Here is a 20,769-nt window from a genome sequence, read left to right on the forward strand (position 1 = left end):
ATGCAAAGTGGAGGAGCTCCAACAGGAAAGATTAAGAGAGAACCCAGCAGGTCAGTAGTGCAATGGGTAGAGAATTCATGATGATATGGAAGACCAAAGTTAAGTTCCTACTCAATTATATTCAATCTTCTACCTCCTGGGTGAGTACCATATCCCTGGACTGTTGGTTATACTGCAGAGCTCTTGATGCAATTTATATCAACAAAATAAAATCCAATTTAAGGAAGTGCACTTTTTCTGGCCAAAGTATTTCACTGGAAAATTCCTGGTTTGTTCTGCTTGCTAAGTTTGTCCTTCCCCCAACTGTGTGAAGGGACTGAGATATCACCTTCTCTTCCTTCTGCCACCCTGAGGACTTCACTTACTGGGTCCTCATCACTCTCTGGAAGGAAGAGCCATTAACGTAGATGTCCTGACCAAATTCATCAATGGTATTCTTTTTATCTTAATATGCTATGTAGTTTCCATAGTGTGAGGTAGTCTCTATTTCTCCTCTCAAATTACTATGTAGCATTATTGTTAAATAGCTACCCATTTTACCTTAAACGTTGGTAAATAATCCTTACTATTATTTCTTCCGTCCTACAGAACCACTGCCAGGCCAAATCATTGGGGAACCCCCGGTGCTGCCGCTGGCCAAGGGGCTGCAGCGCGGCTGTGCTCTCCTGCGCTCAGCTTGTCCCCTTGCACTTCTCTTCTGCTTGCTTACAATCTATCAAGTTGTTTAAAGGTCACTCTGCTGGAATCGTTCTTCGCCACAGCATGCAGTGCATTGATTTTGCACATTTCTAAGACTCCCTATGCCTGCTGTGAGCTCTCAACTTCCATAGTGATGTGCTTAGCAATTGCTACCATGTGCAGGACTAATTTCACATTCTAGGTACGGCACACTCACTTGCCGGACTGGATTTTTTCTAGTGTCAGTTCTATTGAAATGGCTACATTATTTTTTCCTCTATTGGCTGACAACTTTGCTTTTTTTCTGTTTTTTTGTTTTGTTGGAACTTTCTGAACAGAAATCGATTTTCCCCCTCCCTATTATTCAAGCCAGAAATTTTTTTAAAACAGCAAACAAATTATATCCTTTTCACTCAAGCTGAGACAACTCTTAGGGTGTCCTAACTTTCTGCTGCTCCCCAGATGGGATGCCCCCAAAGCCCCTGTGCCATATACACACATGTACACTTACAACCTCACTGCTGTTTTGAGGTAATTGGGACTAACCCCTATGCACTAAGGATGCCGGCTAGACCAGGTGGGAACTGATAATCCTCAAGTTCTTTCCCATTCTCCACTGAGATAGTTAGAGGGATAAACAAGCTCTCCAGCACTTCAGACAAAAGAAGACATGGAGGATTACTGTGGCCTAAAAAAGTCCCTGCAGGACCCGCCCCCCCCCCAGGGAATTTTTACTAGTACTGTGCACACCTGTAATGTGGATAGGACTTTTCAGTGTGTCCAGCAGTGCTCAGGTAGGCCAGATTAGAGGTTTTGATCCATGCATAGTAAAAACATTCTCTGGATGAGTAGCATAAAGGATAGTTCTTCATTTCAACAAGGCTTTTTAGGCTATGAACAGCATCTCTCACCAGTATTCTTAAAACTCCAAGACGATTGGTATAGTGTGACTGACCTGATGACAGAGCTTTACTAATTTTATATGTATGTATCAGTGTTACCAGTTTACCAAGAAAAGGCATGTGCTTGCTGTCTTTATCTTGCATTGACTTTTCAAATGCAAGTATCTTTGCTGTTATGCTTATCAAATACTGTTTCTGCACGCGGTATGAAAAGAAATGTTCTCTTGTTCTTGCATATCCAATATTTACTTCAGTCAGAGAAATAAGTGAATATGGACTGGTAAAACACAATTAGACAGGGAGATTTCACTCATGAGGAGCCGATTTCCCATGTAACTTATTGTGAAGATGGTAGGGGGTTTGTGGGTTGGTTCGTAATAAATACCGTATGCACTTTAGAGCACAAAGGTAAATGAGGGTTACTAGAACCAAGCAGGGAATGTAAAGCACTGACACAAGTAGGTACCCTTGATCAGGCAATGTAGAAACTGTTTATTGGGAAATATCTCTTATCTGCCTTCTGCCAGGCAGACAACCATTTATTCTCCCAATGCAAAAGCTAAGTTCAAAGGAAATAGTGAATACTGGAGGACCTGGAACTCAGAAAGGGTAGAGTCAAGTGAATGACTAAGTGCTCTAGATGTAGCTGAACAGGAATTTATCATTACATTGGCATTGATGGTTAAACAGAACAAATATGAACATGCAATGCTCAACTTGTTTGAATAGGAAAATTACCTTAGGTTTAATTATGGTGGGGATGGTGTGTAAACACAGCATACCAATTGCTAAGGATGTTTTCTGAATCATTCTTAGCCATTTATTACTATGAAAAATTAAACTTGAATCTGAATGAGTGGTCTATTATGGTTCATTTTTCTTCTCATAATTGTGTAAAATGCTTCCAAAGATCTTTTTGGGGGTCTGTTTAGCACTCTTGCACTGTAACATAGTTGTAGTAGGGCCATTAAGTGACTTGTCAGCATTCCTGTATCCATACCTGCTATAATTTGTATGGAAATTTTTATGTGGTATTGGCTGGACAAGGAATGATAAAGAAGAAAGAAAGGAAAATGTGACTTACATTTGCTATTTGCTTGTGTGACAATTTATGAGCTAGTCAAAGGCTAAACTACAATTCCACTATCCTTCAGAGATCTCCTACTGTTTATTTTCAGCAGAAGTTATGACCAGGTCTCCATAATGTTATCATTCAACAGCAGATGCAACTTTAAAACTATTTACAGAGTTTATTCATCTGTGCAGGAATGAAGTAAATCTGGAGTCTGTAACAAGGAATTTCCAAAGATTTCATACAAATTGGTGGAGTTAGTTCTTTCCATTTTTAGTAGAAGTAGTATATGGGCCTATATGCTGATTTTTATTATGTCTGTTTCTGCTTATAATGCAATGTCAAATGTCTTGTAAGATTTGAAATGGCTTTAAAAAGTCTTACTACTTTTTAGTTCTAAGCTCCCTTTTCCTTAAAAAATATGAACAGAGTAGTAAGCTTGGAGCTGCTGTTTTCTTGCATGAAGAAAAGAATAAAGAAAACCAAGGGGTTTTGTATTGCCAAATCTTTTAGTTTTAAAGGCCTCTAAAGTCTAAAACAGGTTAGGATTCCTCATGACATTGGGTTTTTTTCCATCATAAAATGAGATTCAGTTGAGGTGGAACAGTTCAAGTGAACATAAACAGGTGTTTTGCCAAGGTTGCACTTTCTGGTAAGTGAGGGACACAGATTTCCCATGTTGGGATAGTCAAGGGCTATTCTGCTGTCACTTTGTTTTCTTGCTGTATATTTTCTGTAATACTGTCCTTGTTCATATTACTAATGAAAAACACAAACTGTAGGGACCTTCATCTCTATATGTGAGAGACTCAGAATCACAGAATAGTTGAGGCTGGAGGCGAACTCTGGAGATCGTGTAGCCCAACTGCCATGCTCAAAGCATGGTTAGCTGGAGCAGGTTGGTTACATGTCCAGTTGTGCTTTGAATATCTCCAAGACTGGAGACTCCACAACACCTCTGGACAACCTGTTGCAGTGTTTAAGTGGAATTTCTTGTATTTCAATTTGTGCCTGTTGCCTCTTGCATATCAATGGATATCTGAGAAGAGTCTGGCCCCGTCTTCATTACTCCCCCCGTGAGGTATTTACACACACTGATAAGGTTTCCCCCCCAAGCCTTCTCTTCTCCAGGCTGAGCAACCTCGTCTCTCTCAGCCATCCCTTGTATGTCAGATGCTCCAGGCCCTTAAACATCTTTATGGCCCCATGCTGGACTTGCTTCAGCAATTCTGAGAGGACTCTCTTGTACTGGGAGCCCAGCACTGGACCCAGCACTCCAGATGTCACACCAGTGCTGAGCTGAGAGGAAGGATCACTCCTTCCACCTGCTAGCAATGTCTGCTTAATGCAGCCCAGGATACCATTGGCCTTCATCTAGGTTGAAAGAGATCATGATTCACGTCCCTCTTTCAGAGCATGAAATTGAATTTCAGCTCCACCTTTCCCAGATGAGTACCCTGACTACTGGATTATTCAGACCAACTGTGTGAAGGTGGGTCTCTTCTCATTACAGTGCTGCAGTTTGAGTGCAAAAAACTGTATCTTTGTATTCCTCCATGTTTCTCTCTGACAATGAGTCAGTCTCTCAATGGCCTATTGAATATTTAATTATTTATAATTAAACAGATTGCTCAAATATTTGATTTTGTAATCCTGGATGGTTTTATAGCACAAACAAGCATGCTCTTTAGTTATTCCTCATATAACTTATCAGTCAGTAATCTATATTTAAATTTATATTTAATTATACTGATGTATATTCTCCTTAATGAATTTTCACAGCCTTTTTCCAATACTAATCCAAGTTCTAGTAAAGTACTTTCAGAAACATTCCTCAGAAAAGAAGCAAGCAGGCTTTTATCCTAACCTATTATGAAATCCTTCATATTCTAGACTTCTAAAATAATAGTGATAATAATATAGTGCTGCATTTGTATGCAATACTGAAGTAGCTTGGACTTTTCAGCTGTTTGAAAAATTGTCCTTCAGCTTTTCTCAGTTCCACCTTGTCAACATGGTCTCAGTTCCACATTTGCTGACATCCTTGGCCCTGCAAGAGATAAGATAAAACTAAGGAAATTTCACCCTCTCCCTCTACATATTCTAGAGAGCTTTTTCTTGTACAATTCTTGTTAGCAGAGTCTCCTCTTCCATAGTCTCAGCATTGTCAAATATGTTTTATTTCAGAGTCTCAGCCATATTTTTTTTCCTCTCTTCCTGTACTTTTTAATTGCTTGTGATCTCTGTCATGCTCTAACTCTCAAGAGTTTGGGAATGTCTTGTACAGTCAATGAAATAATACTATAAGTTGAGGTCACTCTACCATGACTTGCAACAATTTCCTTTTACGAAATAGTGGTTGCTAGATACACTATTCTGCTTCTCCATTAGGGGGAAAAAACCTAACAACAAAGCCAACAGTTACAAAAAAGAAAACAAATGCTAGCTATAAATATTAATGTCTTTCCTGAGTATTAGTGGCTGTTGGAATGGAGGACTGTGCCCTGCACATAAGCTAGAAGTCCTGGAGTGTAAGTTCAAACTTAAGTTCTTGAGAGCAACTCATTAAAATTATCACCATAGAAGTAAGTTTTCCAGATTTATCAATGTCATATGAAAACTTTGTTCATCCTTCTTCTTAGGTTCCCTTCTCAAATTCTATCTTGCTAAAGACACTTCCTTCACAGATCTGAACATCTTGATTCTATACTTAAAATAATTAGATTAGAGTGTTCACTGACAGTTGCTGTAAAAATTCAGTTTCTTGCTCCTGCATTGGTAACTCTTTGGTGTTCCCTGAACAGAAGAGAATCTACTACGTAATTATTTCTTACTTCTTATGTCCTGAAATATTTCTGTATTTTAGGATTTGAAATGCTTCCCTTCTCTTTTCTGTCTCTACTCAATGTATTGTTGTTCAGTTCAATGGCTCCTTAAATCTTTTTTTGTGACTCGAATTATTGGTTCTGTCAGTTTTATTTATACCTAGCTCCAGCCAGGTATGTAAAAGCAGCTCCAGCTGTGTTTCTTCTCTTGGTAGGGTCTCTCCAGAGTTAATGATGTTCTCTACAGAATTAGTTTAAACCAAGCTGTTATACAGCTTGAGTTACAAAATGGATGCATAGGATCGGGCAATCATTTTGCTTCCCTCGCTAGAAGACTAGAAGTATAAAAGCGGAATCTGAGCCAAGACCTCCTGAGTGGTATATACGTTCCCATCTTTATGCTGGAGAGAGTATGTCTATTTATTTGTGGCATATTATGTGTAATTACAGTAAATCCTAAGTTTGTTACTGCAGTCTTCACTGAAGAGGAGTGTGCTCTAATGGTGGACTTGGTGATAAGATGTTTTCTCTGCACTGTTATGTAAAGGTGACCTAGAAATGGTTTCCATGGCAGTAGGATGCTATTGATGGCAGGGCTCAGAGGAGGCCCCAGAAGGCTATTAGGTTTAAAATGTGAGCACATTTATATGTGAGCGACTTTCAAATGACTCTGAAGACCTGGTGACATTTTTGGGTGACTATCAATCCTTTGGTAGATGAGTCAGTGGTGTGTCTCAGCCCTGGGCATGACAGATGTTTGTTCATAAGCAATTAGCAGCCGTGCTGACTTCTGTCGTCCCCAGAGCTGATCTCTGCTGGTAAGAGCTGCAGTGCTTGACAAGAAAGCAAGCAGTACTGCTGCATGTGCTGGACTAGCACTGTGCATGAATTTTATTTCCAAGATTAGTTTAAAAACAAGAAAGATCCTCACGTGGGTATTGCATATTCTTTATTTAAAAGTAACATTTTTTATCTAAATGGTATGTTTAGGTTGAATCATCTCACCCTCCATGTATTTTATCTTTTTTTTCTATTTTTTTGGCAACCTTCAGAGGTAGAAAATCCCTCACAAAATACTGGACCTTGCCTTTATTAGAGAACTTTTTTCCACTTGTAGTTGTGAAAAAAAATCAATGAGAAATAATCAGCAAAACCAGAACTATCAAACATTAAAACCTTCAAGTCCAAAAATTATCCCTAACTATAATAGCACAAACACTCAGCTCTTACGACCTTTTTGCTTTGCAGTAAGGACATGAGTGAAACCACTTGAATACTGATAATTTTTCAATGTCATCCTGCAGTCCTTGCTTACTCCTTGACAAAGATAAGTTATTTCATAGTTCTTTGAGGCAGAATTATAAAACAGTCATTTATAATGTAATTTGTGTTGTGCTCACAAAAGTACTATTCCTACAAAACACCACAGGGAATATAGAAACTCAGTGGGGTTTTGAAGCCTATCCACTCTCACCTAGGTAAAGCTGCCTGGCATGCAAAGATCGTGCTGCTGATCACCTGAAATAAGTCTGTAGTGAAGATACACCCTCAGTAGGAACAGTGCTCGTAGGCCTCATCTCATTAGTATGTAAAGGTGTGTTACTAGATGGTGTGTTAAATTAAGTATTTTATAAGCTTGACATGTGCTGACCTCACTGAGTAAGGTGTGAGTTCTGAAAAATACAGTAGCCAGCTTTAGATTCGTCGACACAGACTGTCTTTTGGTAGGACTAGCCCTGTACTGCTTTCAGCCTCGTTATATACCCTGGGCTGCTTATGCTCTGCTATTTCCTCAGAACTGTCTCTGTTTCTGTAGTCTCCACAGAGCAGGACTTGTTTATCTCCCTCTCCCCAACACGGGCAGAAGAGTCGGCACCTCCCTATTGCAGCAGGCGCAGTGCTTTGGTGTGAGCTTGTGTTTGTGACAGATCCTGTAATTCAGCTGGATTTTCCAGGTAGTGGTGAATGGAAAGAATGAACTTGCAGGATCATGCATTCCCATTTCATGGCATCCATGGCACTCAGTATAACACAGAAAAGCTAACAAAAGAGTACCTAACCTACAAGGTACCTGTGTGTCGCTATTGGGGGACCCTATGGATGCTGGAGTGCATCTATGCTATCCTTATGTTGGTGGCTGTATGAAAACCAAGGGTTCATTTTGTCTAAGGAAGACATGCTACTCAGCTGGTGCACCAGGCTCTTGCCAGCTCACAAACAGCTCATGTGTGGAAGCAGTTAAACTTTAACAAAATTTCCTAGTGAAGTCTAAACTAAGTAAGGGCTATTTCCTTCACAAATTCAAATGGCAAAGGTACAAATCTGCATCCTCTGAAGAACGCATTAGTATCATGCTGAATTAATTCTTTTTTTATTTCCTGGGCTATTATTTATCTTAAAAATAAACAGCTATTTGTATTCTGTGCTCCACGTTTTGGCAGATGCAGAAATTTAAACAGACCTTTGTCTACTGATTCTGACACTCTGCTATCCTTTCGTGAGTTTCATTGGACAAAAATATAGTTGTGTTGGTGGGAGGAAAACTGGTCATGAATTGAACTTGATGTCTAGCTGTGACTTGTTCTAAGATGTCAGCTAGGATTTCCGGAATTTCCTCTGAGCCTTTTCATCCTTTTCTTTTGTTCTACTGTTAATACAGTCTGGAAATGGATAGGGGATTAAGTCTAGGAGCCGACAATTCTTCAGACAGAGGGTCTGAAATGGTTATAGTTTGGAAAAATATAAGCATTTTAGGAAATAATGTCATTTAAGAAGTGAGTCTCAATAAGGTTTACTTTAATGCAGACACCCCTCCTAAGTGAAGAAGAGAGTGAGCTGCATAAAACAAAGAGATTTGGCCTTGCTAAGGGTGAGCTCTTCTAAGAACCTGAGTACCTCAGTCCAGGTGTGGTGTGTGATACTTTCAGCCTCAAGGCCAAATGTTAATTTGAAAAAAGTCAAGGGGACAAAATGAAGTTGAGGTATTTTGGCCTGCTGAGGGAATGCCAGAAAAGTGCCTCTCTCCATCTCCCCAGGATTTCCACAGCCATTGAGCAGGCTGGCCTAGAGCAGCGAGTTACTGCCCATGGACAGCCCATGGACACTCCGCTGAGGATATATACACATGTAGATGAAACAGGCAATGCTCTGGTGGCCACATCTGCTGGCTTGAGGCAAAGGCGGGGAATGCTGGTTCTGTGTTCCTTCTTTTCAGTGAGGAAGCTGGGCTCAGAAAGGTCTGGTAGCATCCCCAAAGAAATGCATTTTCCGTCTGACCAGTTGCCTGCAATAGCCACAATTTAGGGCCACCAAACTACTGTAACAGACCATGGGAAATGGGTAAGGATGTTTCTGCTGGTGTATTACAGAAGAGCCAGAAAAGTAGAATAGAAACCAAACAGGAACTCTGAAAATCCTGGCTGCTTGAAAGTAAAGTGTAATTCAGGAAATAAGGATGATTTTCAATTGAATTTCACACTAAGAAACACACTCTATAGCTTTTGTATTTTGCAGAATTATACATAAAATTATTAAGCAAATAAGATAATCTAAATATTGAAGGATTCAGTGTCTTAACTCCATGAAATTATAAATCTAAGAGAAACCCTTTGGCTAGTAATGTGATGTGTCACACACATGCTGTGAAAGTTTATTGTCATTCTCTCATACCAGGCAATTCTATTTTACGCAGCATTGTTTGAATGTGTTCCCTTCTTCTTAACAGTAAGATGGAAACAAAGAATGAAATCTAAATAGCCTTTCACCACTGCAGTGTACCATGTAGTAGATTAATGGACAGTATCATGAAAGGGAGAAGATTTAATTCCAGCAAATTCAGGAAATTTACATACTGGTGCCAAGGATTTTTCCTCTTCCAAAAGTATGTACAAATGCCATCAACCTCTTGGAGTAGCTCTGCTCTGGCTGGAGACAGTGACACTGATTTGGTGGAAAAGTTTTGTGAATCAGTGTAACATCTGTGACAAGTGGTCACTGCCACATACTTCAGAGAGAGCTTCAATTAAAATAGACTGGACAATTATTGAATAACTTTATATATCAGGTGGACTTTAATTTACTATTAGTTAATACCTCATATAAAGTAAAAAATAATGGGAGGAGGAAACTCTTCTTGAAAAAAAGTAAGTTGTGTGAGAAGTGTGCAGACCCTCAGGTTATCTCAACAAGAAATATGCCAAATGATAAGTGAGGAGGGCATTGGGAGGAGAAAGTAGTTTGAGAATGAAGTCAAATCGGAAAGCTTGTTTTGTGGAAACTGTGGAGATCAGTGGAGAAAATGTCCCAGCTTCCTTGTTATGGCCAATTTGCAGTTTTAATAAAAAAATAATAAATTAAGATGGTGACTGCTAAGAAAGCGAGTTTGATCACAATTTGTGGAGGTCTAATGTTGAACCGCTAAGGCTAAGGAAATGCAAACGCATTATATGAGCAAAGTCTCTGAGAGCTAGACTGCCAGGTTTAGGGGACATGTGAGCAGGAGAAAGGACTGAGGGTTAGGAGTGCTGAGAACACTTCAGGCAGCTCCTTCAAGGAGAGACTGGACACCAGTCTTGAAGTACAAAATCTGGGAGCCTGAGGGATTTATTGCTCTGCAATTAGCAATGAAGGAGGAAAGACATATAGAGGAGGTGGTGAAGAATAACTTTTGTTGGGGTGAATTACATCAGGGAGTCTCCAGCAGATACACCTGGGATGAAACAAACTGTCCTTAAAGAATGAATGGAATTATTCTCGAAAGAAAAAAATAAATCTACTAGAATGAGGAATGAGCATGCTGGGGAGTGGATAAAATCTCAAGCATGGTATAAAGCCAGAGTTCAACCAGAGTGCCTCAAAGCCAGCATAATTAGGTTGCTTTAGCCCTTTTATAGATCCTCACTGGCCTTCTAACTGAAAATCAAAGTAGTACAGGTCCCTTCTACAGACAAGACCTAAGTAACTCTTACCAGTTGGAAGCTGTACAGCAGGGCTCTGGTCTTACCTGGTAATGTACTCCCCAAACTGGTTTTCCTACTGAACAAAGAAATGTTGGGAAAGCATGCTCTGATGGTCTTCATCTGCTTATGCAAAATTTTTGATGGGCAATTGCACTCGTTATGTTTATAGCACATGCACTCTGTGATTTTTTTTTCTTTAGTGAGAAGTCAAGATGCAAGCAAATGGCGATTTATTACCATTTGGTAAGCATACAACAAAACAAAATGTTTGCAGAGATTTGAGATACTGGATTTGTGGTTGTACTTCTTAAACAGAAGGCTTTTGAGTGTGCTTTGTTATCTTTTCAGTTTTTGTCATATAGGGAATTTTTTTTTTACAAAGTTAGTTTAAATTTGGTACATGTTCCCTGTAATGTGAGTACTAGTTTGTGCAAATCTACAATTTTGTATGTGCTAGATGAGCAATTGCAGAGTATGTTACTGTGAAGACTGCTTCAGTTGTTCAAAGGAGGTGTTTGTTACACAGTCAGCAGTGTGGGTAATAACTGCTCCTACATTATTGTTTGAAATATGGTGAAGCTATTAATGAGACTTGATTAGATATTTCAGTTCGCTGTTTATCTGGGAACAATTCCAATACTCAAAAAGGCAAGAAATTTTAAAAAGGAAAAAAAAGGTAGCTGAAATCTGCAGTAATCACTTGACTTAAGGAGCTAGGTCTTTTAGAAAACCAAAAGGTTTGTGTTTGCTTCCCAGGATTATTGTGCAGACTCTTTTGAACATGTTCCACATAGTAAATCAAACTGTGGAAGGCAAAGCTAGAAATTTCCCAGTTACATTGATTTAAAATCATATATGTATACAGCTTCATATGAAGTATTTAGCAGCCTCAGCAACACTGCTGACAGGCTCAGTATGAAACATTAAGGTAAAAGTATTTAAGAAAAAAATCAATTTTAAGGTCACCAAAGAAGGTCTTACCAAAGTACAGTGCTTTGCTTTGTCTCTGATGTCTAGCAAGAATTTGACTGAGGAGTGTTTCTTGATCCATCCTGAAGAACAGATTCTTCTTATGCAAATACTGCAAGTCTTACTTGCTCCATATTAATTACTTTTTGGAGTTAAAATAATCAGCTTTTATTATTAAAAGGTTAATCAGCATATGCTGATGTATCAAAAATGATTCTGATATAGGCATTTCTTAAAGAAATAAAAATGTTACAGTATTTGAAGCTAATTTAGCAAGATATGATCTTGCTGCTTCTTATATCAGTTAAGTGCTGTTTATTTATTCACAAAAGCTTCCTTTTATCTCAACTGTTTGCACCTTCCTTAACATTAGTTTAGGTTTCCAGTGGCATTTTCTAGTTTCCAGTTACAGTTCAACTGCTGCTTGGATAAGCTGTGTAACACTCACTCAGATTGTATTGCTCCTCCCCCATTTTGGCATTAGGACATTAGTTTACTTAATAGTCTAGATTTCTAGAAATATATTAGAAAGTGAAATGGAAACTCAGTGGTGAAAAAGATACTAAAAATATACAATTAGCATAGCAATCTTAAGGTATGCGTAAGTATATATAATACAAATTCACATTTATATGTGTATATAGAGAGAGTGGATACAGTAAACAATACTAATTCAAATGACGAAAGAATCCTGCAGTACATGAGAGTATCCATAATCAGGTATGTACTTGCATTATAATCCTATTCCTGAAGTGTCGCTTCTGCTAACGATACACACAGATCATGCTTATTTAATGATTTGCTGGCATTTTTTCTCTTTATACATATACAGTATTCCTGGGAAGTCTAAGAGAGCTGCACAAAACATAAGCTGCTACTTGTTTTTTAGAAAATGAACCCAAGCAGGGAACTAACTTCTGTTCATTTTAGTTTTTATCTGTTGCACATTTAGTGTATAGTTTTTGTAGTATATAAAATTAACATATAGTTTAGTATGAACTAAGTAATAGTATATTATGCTTAGTATTATGTTAGTAATATATTTAGTATTAGTATACAGTTTTCTTTCTTATAGGGTGAATATTGCACTATGTATATATGTCCTGTCTAATTTATCTTTATGAAAAATCTACTTTAAAAATGTATATCTATTCTAAAAATCTTCCTCTGTTAATCCAGAAAAAAAACCCCAGGTAAAACACCATCGAACAGAGTTTGTTCCATTGTTTCAAAAATATCTTTTTTTCCTCCTCTAAAATGAAATGAAAATATCTATTGCAATTTTTTGTTACCAACATGGCTCTAAATGCTAAGTAACGTATCACAATTTTGGATGGAGGTCTGTGCAAGCTATACAGTGTATTATGAATAGAAAGGAATAGAAATCTTATTCCCTGGTCTGCATTGTAGTATAGATCTTATTCCTGTATGAAAACCATTTTCATGGGAAAAATTAATATATGCACAGTTCAGAATTGAATGGTCTTATTTCATTCCTGGCATTATCTCAGGCAAATCATTTCACATTCTTAAAAGACCTACAGTGCATCTTTTTAATAACATAAATTCAGGTGGATCATTTAAGAGCTCTGCTTCTTTAGTTTCTGTGTTTGATAGTTGAATGAAACAACAAAAGCATCTTGGAAGCAACTATTTTTTTTACTTTTGCCCCCAGGAATTATTTTATAGCTGATTAAAATATTACATGGCACCATGATTAGGCCCAGCATTTTACATTAATTTGTCTGCAATTTGGGCCTAGCTTTGTCTCCCTACAGTTGCATTGAGGGAAATTAAATGAGGAAACAAAGTTGTGTACTGCACATGTCATTTGCTAATGTGACAAAGGCAGGTGCTGCAAAGTGAATTTTTCAACTCTTCCTTTCCCTGAAAGCCTGGGAACAAGATTGCTTTGTACCTTTTTCAAGCAGTTAAATTTAACTTTTTATGTAAAATCTAAGACTATCATCAGGAAAGACTGTTGCAAATTTCTAAGGCATCTCTATAATTGCAAATACAAAATTCAGCAGAGCAATATTAAATCTAACTTCAGAGTTAAATAAGGTGAATAACAGAATCACAAATACAGACACACACAAACACATTTTATACATGAGCCCTTAAAACTTACACTACTGGCATACACTCATGTGTATGTTTATAATACAGTTATTTTGTCACTTGTATGTTAAGGAAGCGGTTTACTTGCCAGTGATAACATAGGCTGCCTTTTGCTTTTGAATTGAGCTATCACAAAAGCTAGAAACCATGCCCAGCCAGCGTGTAACCAGGGCTGTAAATCTAAATAGGTCAGGTCAGTGTAGTTGGAATAGTTTTTATTTGGTTAACCAGTACAGTTACAGGGCCATCATACAAGGATGGTTAGGCTTCCATCAGAGACAGACATTGCTATGTAATCCTCACGTCATGTGAATGCTCATTCACGTAAGGGAGGGCTTTGACGTTAGCTGGGGAACTGGCGCTCTTCCCAGAAGCAGCAAACCTTTGATTTCATGGCTGAATTATTCTATTACTTTTGTCTATTACTGAGCTCCGCTGAATTGGACAAATCTTATTCATTCATCATGTGTTTGAATGAACGATGACTGTTGTTCGGCTCGTTGTGCAGGTTGTAGTTGGCACTGCTGCTCAGCATGAGATGACCAGCGGGTTAGACAAGGACTGGCAACTCTGCGCCTTCTCCAGAGGCTGGCTTTGTAAGAGTTCACAGGCTGTCAGCTCATGGTAAAGAGTATCTAGGACTTCAAATAGGTGGGCTTTTCCTTTTAAAAGAAAATTGCAAACATTATAATCTAAACAAAGACAGAAAGTTGCAGTTTAACAATCATAACACAAGCTCTTTTCTTCATAGGTGCCATTTCAAGTAATTACCATAAAATGTCTGAATTTTGAGACCAAATAATGAATTCCTATCCTTATAAAAATGCGAGTGGAACTGGGTTCAAGGCCTGTTTTCTCTACTGGTTCTCTTGCTTCATTCACTACCCACTGAGTTCTCATACATACTTGTGTGAACAAAGACTATTTCACGTCACAGTGAAGAGTTGCCAATCCAACCATCCACTTAGTCTTGTCAAAGAGGAAGATGTTTGATTACAAAGACTTAGAAAAGCTGCTTAAATTGTATCAAGTGCACAGACAGAAAATTGAAAGCGGAGAAGATGAGCCATTTATGGCAATGGTGATGCAGAATAGACAGAGCGCTGCACAAGGTTACTTCACTTGTTGGCGTCGTTTTAGGAAGCTGAGCTGTGCTGCAGTTACAGAGAGGGAGGTAATTTGTTTCAGCAGCATCACTTGGAGTCAGTGTTCCTATGCAGGATAAGTAGTAGTACCTTCTGGACACTTGTGTGCTGTGGATACTAACAGTCTCTTCTCTTGTTTTCGCCAGGAGAATATCTGACCTATGGCTCAGATACGGTTTCTCTCTGTGTTGGTGTCCTGGAGCCAACAAAGGTCTGTCTTTGCCTTCTTTTCTCTGCTTCCTCTGCAGCCATGCTGGAACAGCACAGCTTAACTCTGGGCTGCCTGCGCCCTGAATTGCTGGACACTAGTAACAACAAGGCTTTGAAACTCCAAAACCCAGAATGATTTGTATGTTATTCTCCCTAAATCACTGTTAATAATATTCTCCAAAATTAAACCCTCAGGCCACAGCTAGTCTTTTATAATCTTGTCTTTGACTATTGTCTGCCTCTTAAAAGCACCTCCAAGCCATGTTCTTAGGCTTGTTACAGGATGTTCATTTCTTGCAGGTAAGTACAAATGCTTCGCTAATAGGAACAAAGTAATCAAATCTAAACCTCCAGGCTGTGATCCCTGTATGGCTCCTACAGAGGCAACTCTGGCACACCAGACCATTGTCAAGGGAGAAGAGTTTGCAAGTTTAATTTTCATGAGAGGAACACAAAAGGCTATAATTAGAGGAGTGCAGGTTTGATCTGGTTTCTTTACAGAAATATTCTGTTTTGTATATCTTGTTTGTGTTGCAGCAGAGGAATACAATATGTAGTGGCATAGCAAACCTGATAAATAGGTGTCTTACATACTTGGTCATGTTTTCCACTTTCTCATATCAGTGAAGCCCTACAGACATTATTGGGGTACTGAATTGTTGCTGTAAGGCCAAATTTTAATTAAAATTCAGCTAAAAAAAAGCCTTGGATGTGTTCCTGTTTCTGATGTGTCACAGACTAGAAAGCATCACTTTCTATCGGTAATCTTCTTGCATAGTACTTCTTTCTCCCTCGCCTGTCCCCCAGTATTTGAAATATTTTTTTCCTACTCATCTGTTCATTTTCCAGTGTTTTTCCCCAAAGGCCCCTTTTAAGCTTCTTGGTCTTTATACGCAAATTATTTTCTTACCAGGTTGGGGGTCACGGCAGGATTCCAAAGTGCTCAGCAAGATTTTCCCCAAGGCTCGCTTAGATATGTTCTTTAAAAAACAAAATAATATTATGGCACAAATATGTCCTTCCCCAGTTTAAATGTATGCAACAAAATCTATGTGCAGTGGTTTTGCATTTGAAAATTAAAACAAAATGAAACTGAATCCTGATAACACAAGACTTGATATTGGCTATATTTTCAAGCATTTTGTCTTAGATACTGCTCAAATAATATCAGTTTGTGGAGGGCCGCAGTTCCTTAATATGGTTGTAGAAAAAGAAGTAACAGTTTTTCAGTGGAAAATACAGAATTTTCCAGAGTGCGCACCTAAGCAAATCTAGATGACAAGGAGTGTAAGCTTGTTCAGTCCTCTGCTAGGCCTGTGTTGAAAGGTGAATGGACAGACTTTGTGGTGTAATCTCAGAAAGAGGCTTCTCAGACCCAGCTGTTCTAGGAATCATTGGGAACCATTTTAGGTATAAACAAATTAGAAGAGATTGTATGTGTCATGTGGCAGGCCCATTGTTAGTTATATATTGAGATGTAATAAACGTTAGCCAAAGTGAGAGGACTGTAAAAAGTACTTAGGATTTGGATGGTCTTTTTCAGTGGTAGTTTTATATTAGAAATCTGTCAGGGCATTACATAGTGTATCTGGAAAAACAAACTCTCCTAATTTGCTATCAAGACACTAATACATGCTTTCTGGGAGATGGACTTGCAATCTGTTTAATTAGTACTTAGAGCACCCGTATCTGCAGGGACAGGTTGTTCTTGTTAAAACTTCAAGAAGCGAAAATAGATGGAAGCTATTCTGGAAGAAAGACGATGTACCTCCTCCCAGCAGCCCAGGCAACACTGGTCTTGCTTACCGATGCAGGTCATCTACCTTCTGCTTGTCCACCCCAGTGGGAACTGGGGCATAGTGGAAAGCAGTTTGTTGGCAGGCTGGGATTACACAGGACCTCTGCAACACAGTGTGAGGTTTTAATAGTCCTAACAGGACATGCATTTGCCTTTGGACAGTCATTGCTTTGTGGTAGATTCTGTTGCAAATGAGGTGCTTGGGATATTTAAAACATGAAGGTGAACATGCTGGGGAAGTGACACCTAAACCCACCATTTCTGATGAATAAGCTTTCTTTTGTCTGAAGTATATCCCATCAGGGATTTAGGGGATCCTTGCTAAACTCTGCTGGGAATGCTGTAAATTATCTTGTTCATTGACAGCATCATTGCCTGTATTGGTGCTATGGGAGTTGGCAGCACACGGTGGCGTGTTTCCAGCAATGATTAGCATTAAGTGCTACTATCACTGAGATATGGCACATTGTGTGATGGGTTGTCTCCTAAACAGAAATGATTTGCAGTAATACAACTGACCAGCAAATGACATGTTGAAGTCTTGACACAAAAGGTTATTATGCTTGTTGCCAGTCGTAGTCTTTACTAGTTTAATCCTTCACTGGATTGTTATTGATGCATGTGTCAGACTTGCAATATGAAAGCAGAATTTCCATGTCAAGTGCTAAAATAAGTTACCAAATTATGAGATATTGCACTTGTTCCCTAGAGTCACCAGTGGAACATGAGCGTACTTCAAACAAAGTAAAGTGATCATCTGAGGAGGCATTCTCATCTCACACAGGTTATGCAGAGCTTTGCTGAAAATTGAGGAGAACCCTCAGTCATTATCAAAGAAATTAGTTCCTAGCAGTCCAGTGTGGCTCCCAACATACTCCATGTTCTGCAGATTATCCAATCTGCCTGTCTTTTGGGAGTCCTTACCATTATCATTCCCAAGGAGGAGATGTAAGCTTATTTTCTAAAGGACTGAACTACCATACTGGACAGGTACTGGGATGTTATTGCATCAGCTTTTGTAAGTCCATGTTTGGATTATTAATTGGATAAGAAAATTCTTACCAAAAATACCTGTTGGTATACAGGAAGGGATTTTATCCCTTTAATACTGGCTCAGTGTCACGTTAAGATGCAGTTAAACAAAGGCCCTTGTCTAGAAGGAAAAATAATCTTCTAGAATCTTTTCTGATTCCTAGCATTTTTGTTTTCCTTGTTTCCTCTAAATTTTTGTTTAGAGGATAAGGAGAGCTTGGAGATCTAGATCCAAGGAGATCTCTAGGCTTCTTTTAGAAAGCCAGCCATAGGGGTCTAAATGTTTTCTGCAATCACCAGGCAGTTCCCAGGGCAAACACATATAAAAATGTGTCGTGGTGTAAAGGACTTTGTACTTAATAGAAGGTATGAACATCCTTTTTAGTTTGGAAAGGACACTATCAAAACCAGTTCTAAGTCTCTGGACTGCTTTCTTGCCATACCAAGTCTCGAAGTTGTTGAAGAAGCTGTAAAACATCCATGAGCTTTTCTTCCACCAGTGACAGCCTAACTCTCTCAGTCTCCAACATCTGCAGCTCCGTCTTCAACAATTCGGTCTCCTCCACCTTTTGCTGCAATTCACCTAGCAATGGGCCTTTCATCTGGACAATGACACAGGAAATTAAAAGCACTGGAGCTTTTCACTTTCTTGCCCAATAATTGCAAAGCTAAGTTTTCCCCCTTATCTCGTAAATGTCAGTTCACTCCAGAAGATTATCTTGAAAGGAAGTACATTTCTCTAATGTGCTACATAAAATGAAAAATCAATAGTTGCTAGGAAATGCACGGTTTGCTCTTGCACATAATGGCAGCTCATTTAACACTGGATGCAAGCAGATCATTCAGAAGTTTTAAATACTAGCATTAGTATTTCAGTTTTCTAATCTTTTGCATTCCTGTCATCCTCTATAAAGCGTAACTAATTTGTGTGTCCTCACCAATGTAATCATATCTTTGTCTTGCAACTCCTACATATCAATCATCTGTACATTCAGGGAAACAAGAAAGTAATTAGCTAATTTTTTTAAGGTATTTTGGTTAAAAAAAAAAAGTGTCTTAAGGAAAAAAACCTAAGATTCTGGTTCTGCAAAACACTGGCATGTGTGCTTTGTAAAGCATTGGTTTGCAGCTAAGCACAGAAAAGTTCAGATTCAACAAGACTTTTGAACACTACAGAAATCCTGGGCAGGAGGGGTCTCATCAGGTTTATAAATAAAAGTAAACTTCTTTTTCAATCATTACTCTGCTCAGCATTCTGAAATGTTACCATTTTTTTGCAATTTCTTGTTGCAAACACAGTCTAAATATATTTATTAATACTACACCGAGAAACAAAATCGTGAGGTAAATGCCCACATTTTCTGGCTCTGTTAATCCCTTTTTGTTGTCATCTTTTATCTTTATTGTAGTTTTAGAAATAGCTAAGGAAATAGTTGAACTCAAAAAGCTGAAGGCCTTAATATGCACACCATTTAATAGGGATTTTTTTTCTTTTGTGGAAATTTGTATCCTAATAAATTTTAATAGATGGGAAGGAACTTCAGTTCCCTAAAAGACAAGTGTTATCAGACCAAAAAGAGAAAACAATCCCTGATCCACACTGAGCTTCTAGAAGGTCATTTTAGTTTCTGACAGTGCTAATAGTATGTATTAGTTGTTGCTTATTCCCCCATCAGATGGAAATCAGCCTGTTCCATTAGCCCTCCATGAGCTTTGCCCTGTGAGGCACTCTAGCTCCTTTGAGCTATACAACAGCTACAGAAGTTTGGATCACTTAATCTGGTCCATCTGCCAAACAATGATTTCAGCATCCCTATCCAAGCATGCCTTTTAGACGAATACAGTAACATTTTCCTGTACGGAGAGCCAACTTCCTTACCACCAATGTGGCAGCAGTCTGACTGAGAGATAACAAATGCTCTAGAGGCTGCAGGAGGTCTTCAATGAATTAAACATGTGGTTTGCGTTATTATAATGCAGATTGTCTCCGCATTGCAAATACCACCTGGCATAGAGTTGTACTAAACACACGAAGTAGTTATGTTCCCCTGTACAGCTGAAGCAGTGTCATATCAAATAACAGAAAGGTAAAAAGGCCATTATTTTTAAGTGAAAAATAGATTTTCCCAATATGCAATTAGACAGATGCTCATGGAAATTTATAACGGGTGCCTATCTATCCTGGTCCTGCACCCTGTCAGGCCCCCGCACCCCTAACATCACTTAGCTGCTGCTTTTAGCTGCTGCTTTAGTCATGCTGGCAAAATTGCCGTTCTTGGAAAGCTGCACAGGGAGTCCTCTGTCCTTTGCCGGGTGTTACTGAAAGGCTGTAGCCGTGCAGCGGGTCTCACATACAAACATGAATAGGAGAAGTACAAACTTTTCTCTTTAGTATACATGCCACTTGAGTTCTCCATAGTTGTCTAGTGTCATGACCAGCTGCTTAGTTTGTATAGACAGCCCAGGCAATATGCTTAGCCATGAGTGCCACTAGTGATATTTGGACATAGCATTTGTTGCTACTGCTGCCTCTTTTTTTTCTTAGTTTTGACTGCTCCTACAAAGCCCTTTTCACTCATATTTCCTATGCTAAAGCTAGTAAGCTGCTTTCCACAGCAGTTACACCTTAACAGCCAACTTGTCACCTGTAAGGATGCTAGTTTCCTGACACCTTTGTTTCATTTATACAGATGGGTATGCATTTTTTGTCTTCTTGTTGTGCTTGAGGACAGTGGCTCACTGTACCATTAAAACATTCTCTCTCTCAAATTGTTTTCCTTAGCTAGGTTATATCTAGCACCTGTTGTTACCTTAACATTTGCAATAAGGTAATGACGATAGTTAAGCATAAGCTATATTTAAAACCTAGATGCTGAAGAGGGATGGTCAGTAGTTAAGTCACAGGGCTCAGAGGAGTTGGTTTTGTTCTTAGCTCTGTCAAAGTCCCTGAGCAAAGCCTGATTTTGGATCTGTGCCTTGTTTGTGAGATGGAAATATTACCTTGCCAAACACCAGTTTTGAGAAGTCAGCTGCTGATAGCCAATCCTCTTACAAAAAAA

At 38.8% G+C, this 20,769-nt stretch overlaps 1 protein-coding gene across 3 annotated transcripts in view; it reads right to left on the reverse strand.

The window, feature by feature from the left end:
• Positions 1-9,524: 9,524 nt before the first annotated feature.
• The window catches only part of EFCC1 (EF-hand and coiled-coil domain containing 1), a 58,576-nt gene continuing 47,331 nt past the window's right edge, over positions 9,525-20,769 (reverse strand). The window contains exons 6-8 of one of the 3 annotated variants that reach the window (XM_069769818.1): positions 18,154-18,312; positions 15,791-15,860; positions 9,525-14,187 (exon numbers count right to left, since the gene is read on the reverse strand). In XM_069769818.1, the coding sequence (XP_069625919.1) occupies positions 14,054-14,187; positions 15,791-15,860; positions 18,154-18,312 (363 nt within the window). In that variant the 3' untranslated portion in view covers positions 9,525-14,053. The remainder of the gene's footprint in view (positions 14,188-15,790; positions 15,861-18,153; positions 18,313-20,769) is intronic. The other 2 variants (XM_069769819.1, XM_069769820.1) reach the window with 2 other exon arrangements.

Source organism: Haliaeetus albicilla, chromosome 24 (genome assembly GCF_947461875.1).
Source record: "Haliaeetus albicilla chromosome 24, bHalAlb1.1, whole genome shotgun sequence".
NCBI classification, from domain to species: domain Eukaryota; kingdom Metazoa; phylum Chordata; class Aves; order Accipitriformes; family Accipitridae; genus Haliaeetus; species Haliaeetus albicilla.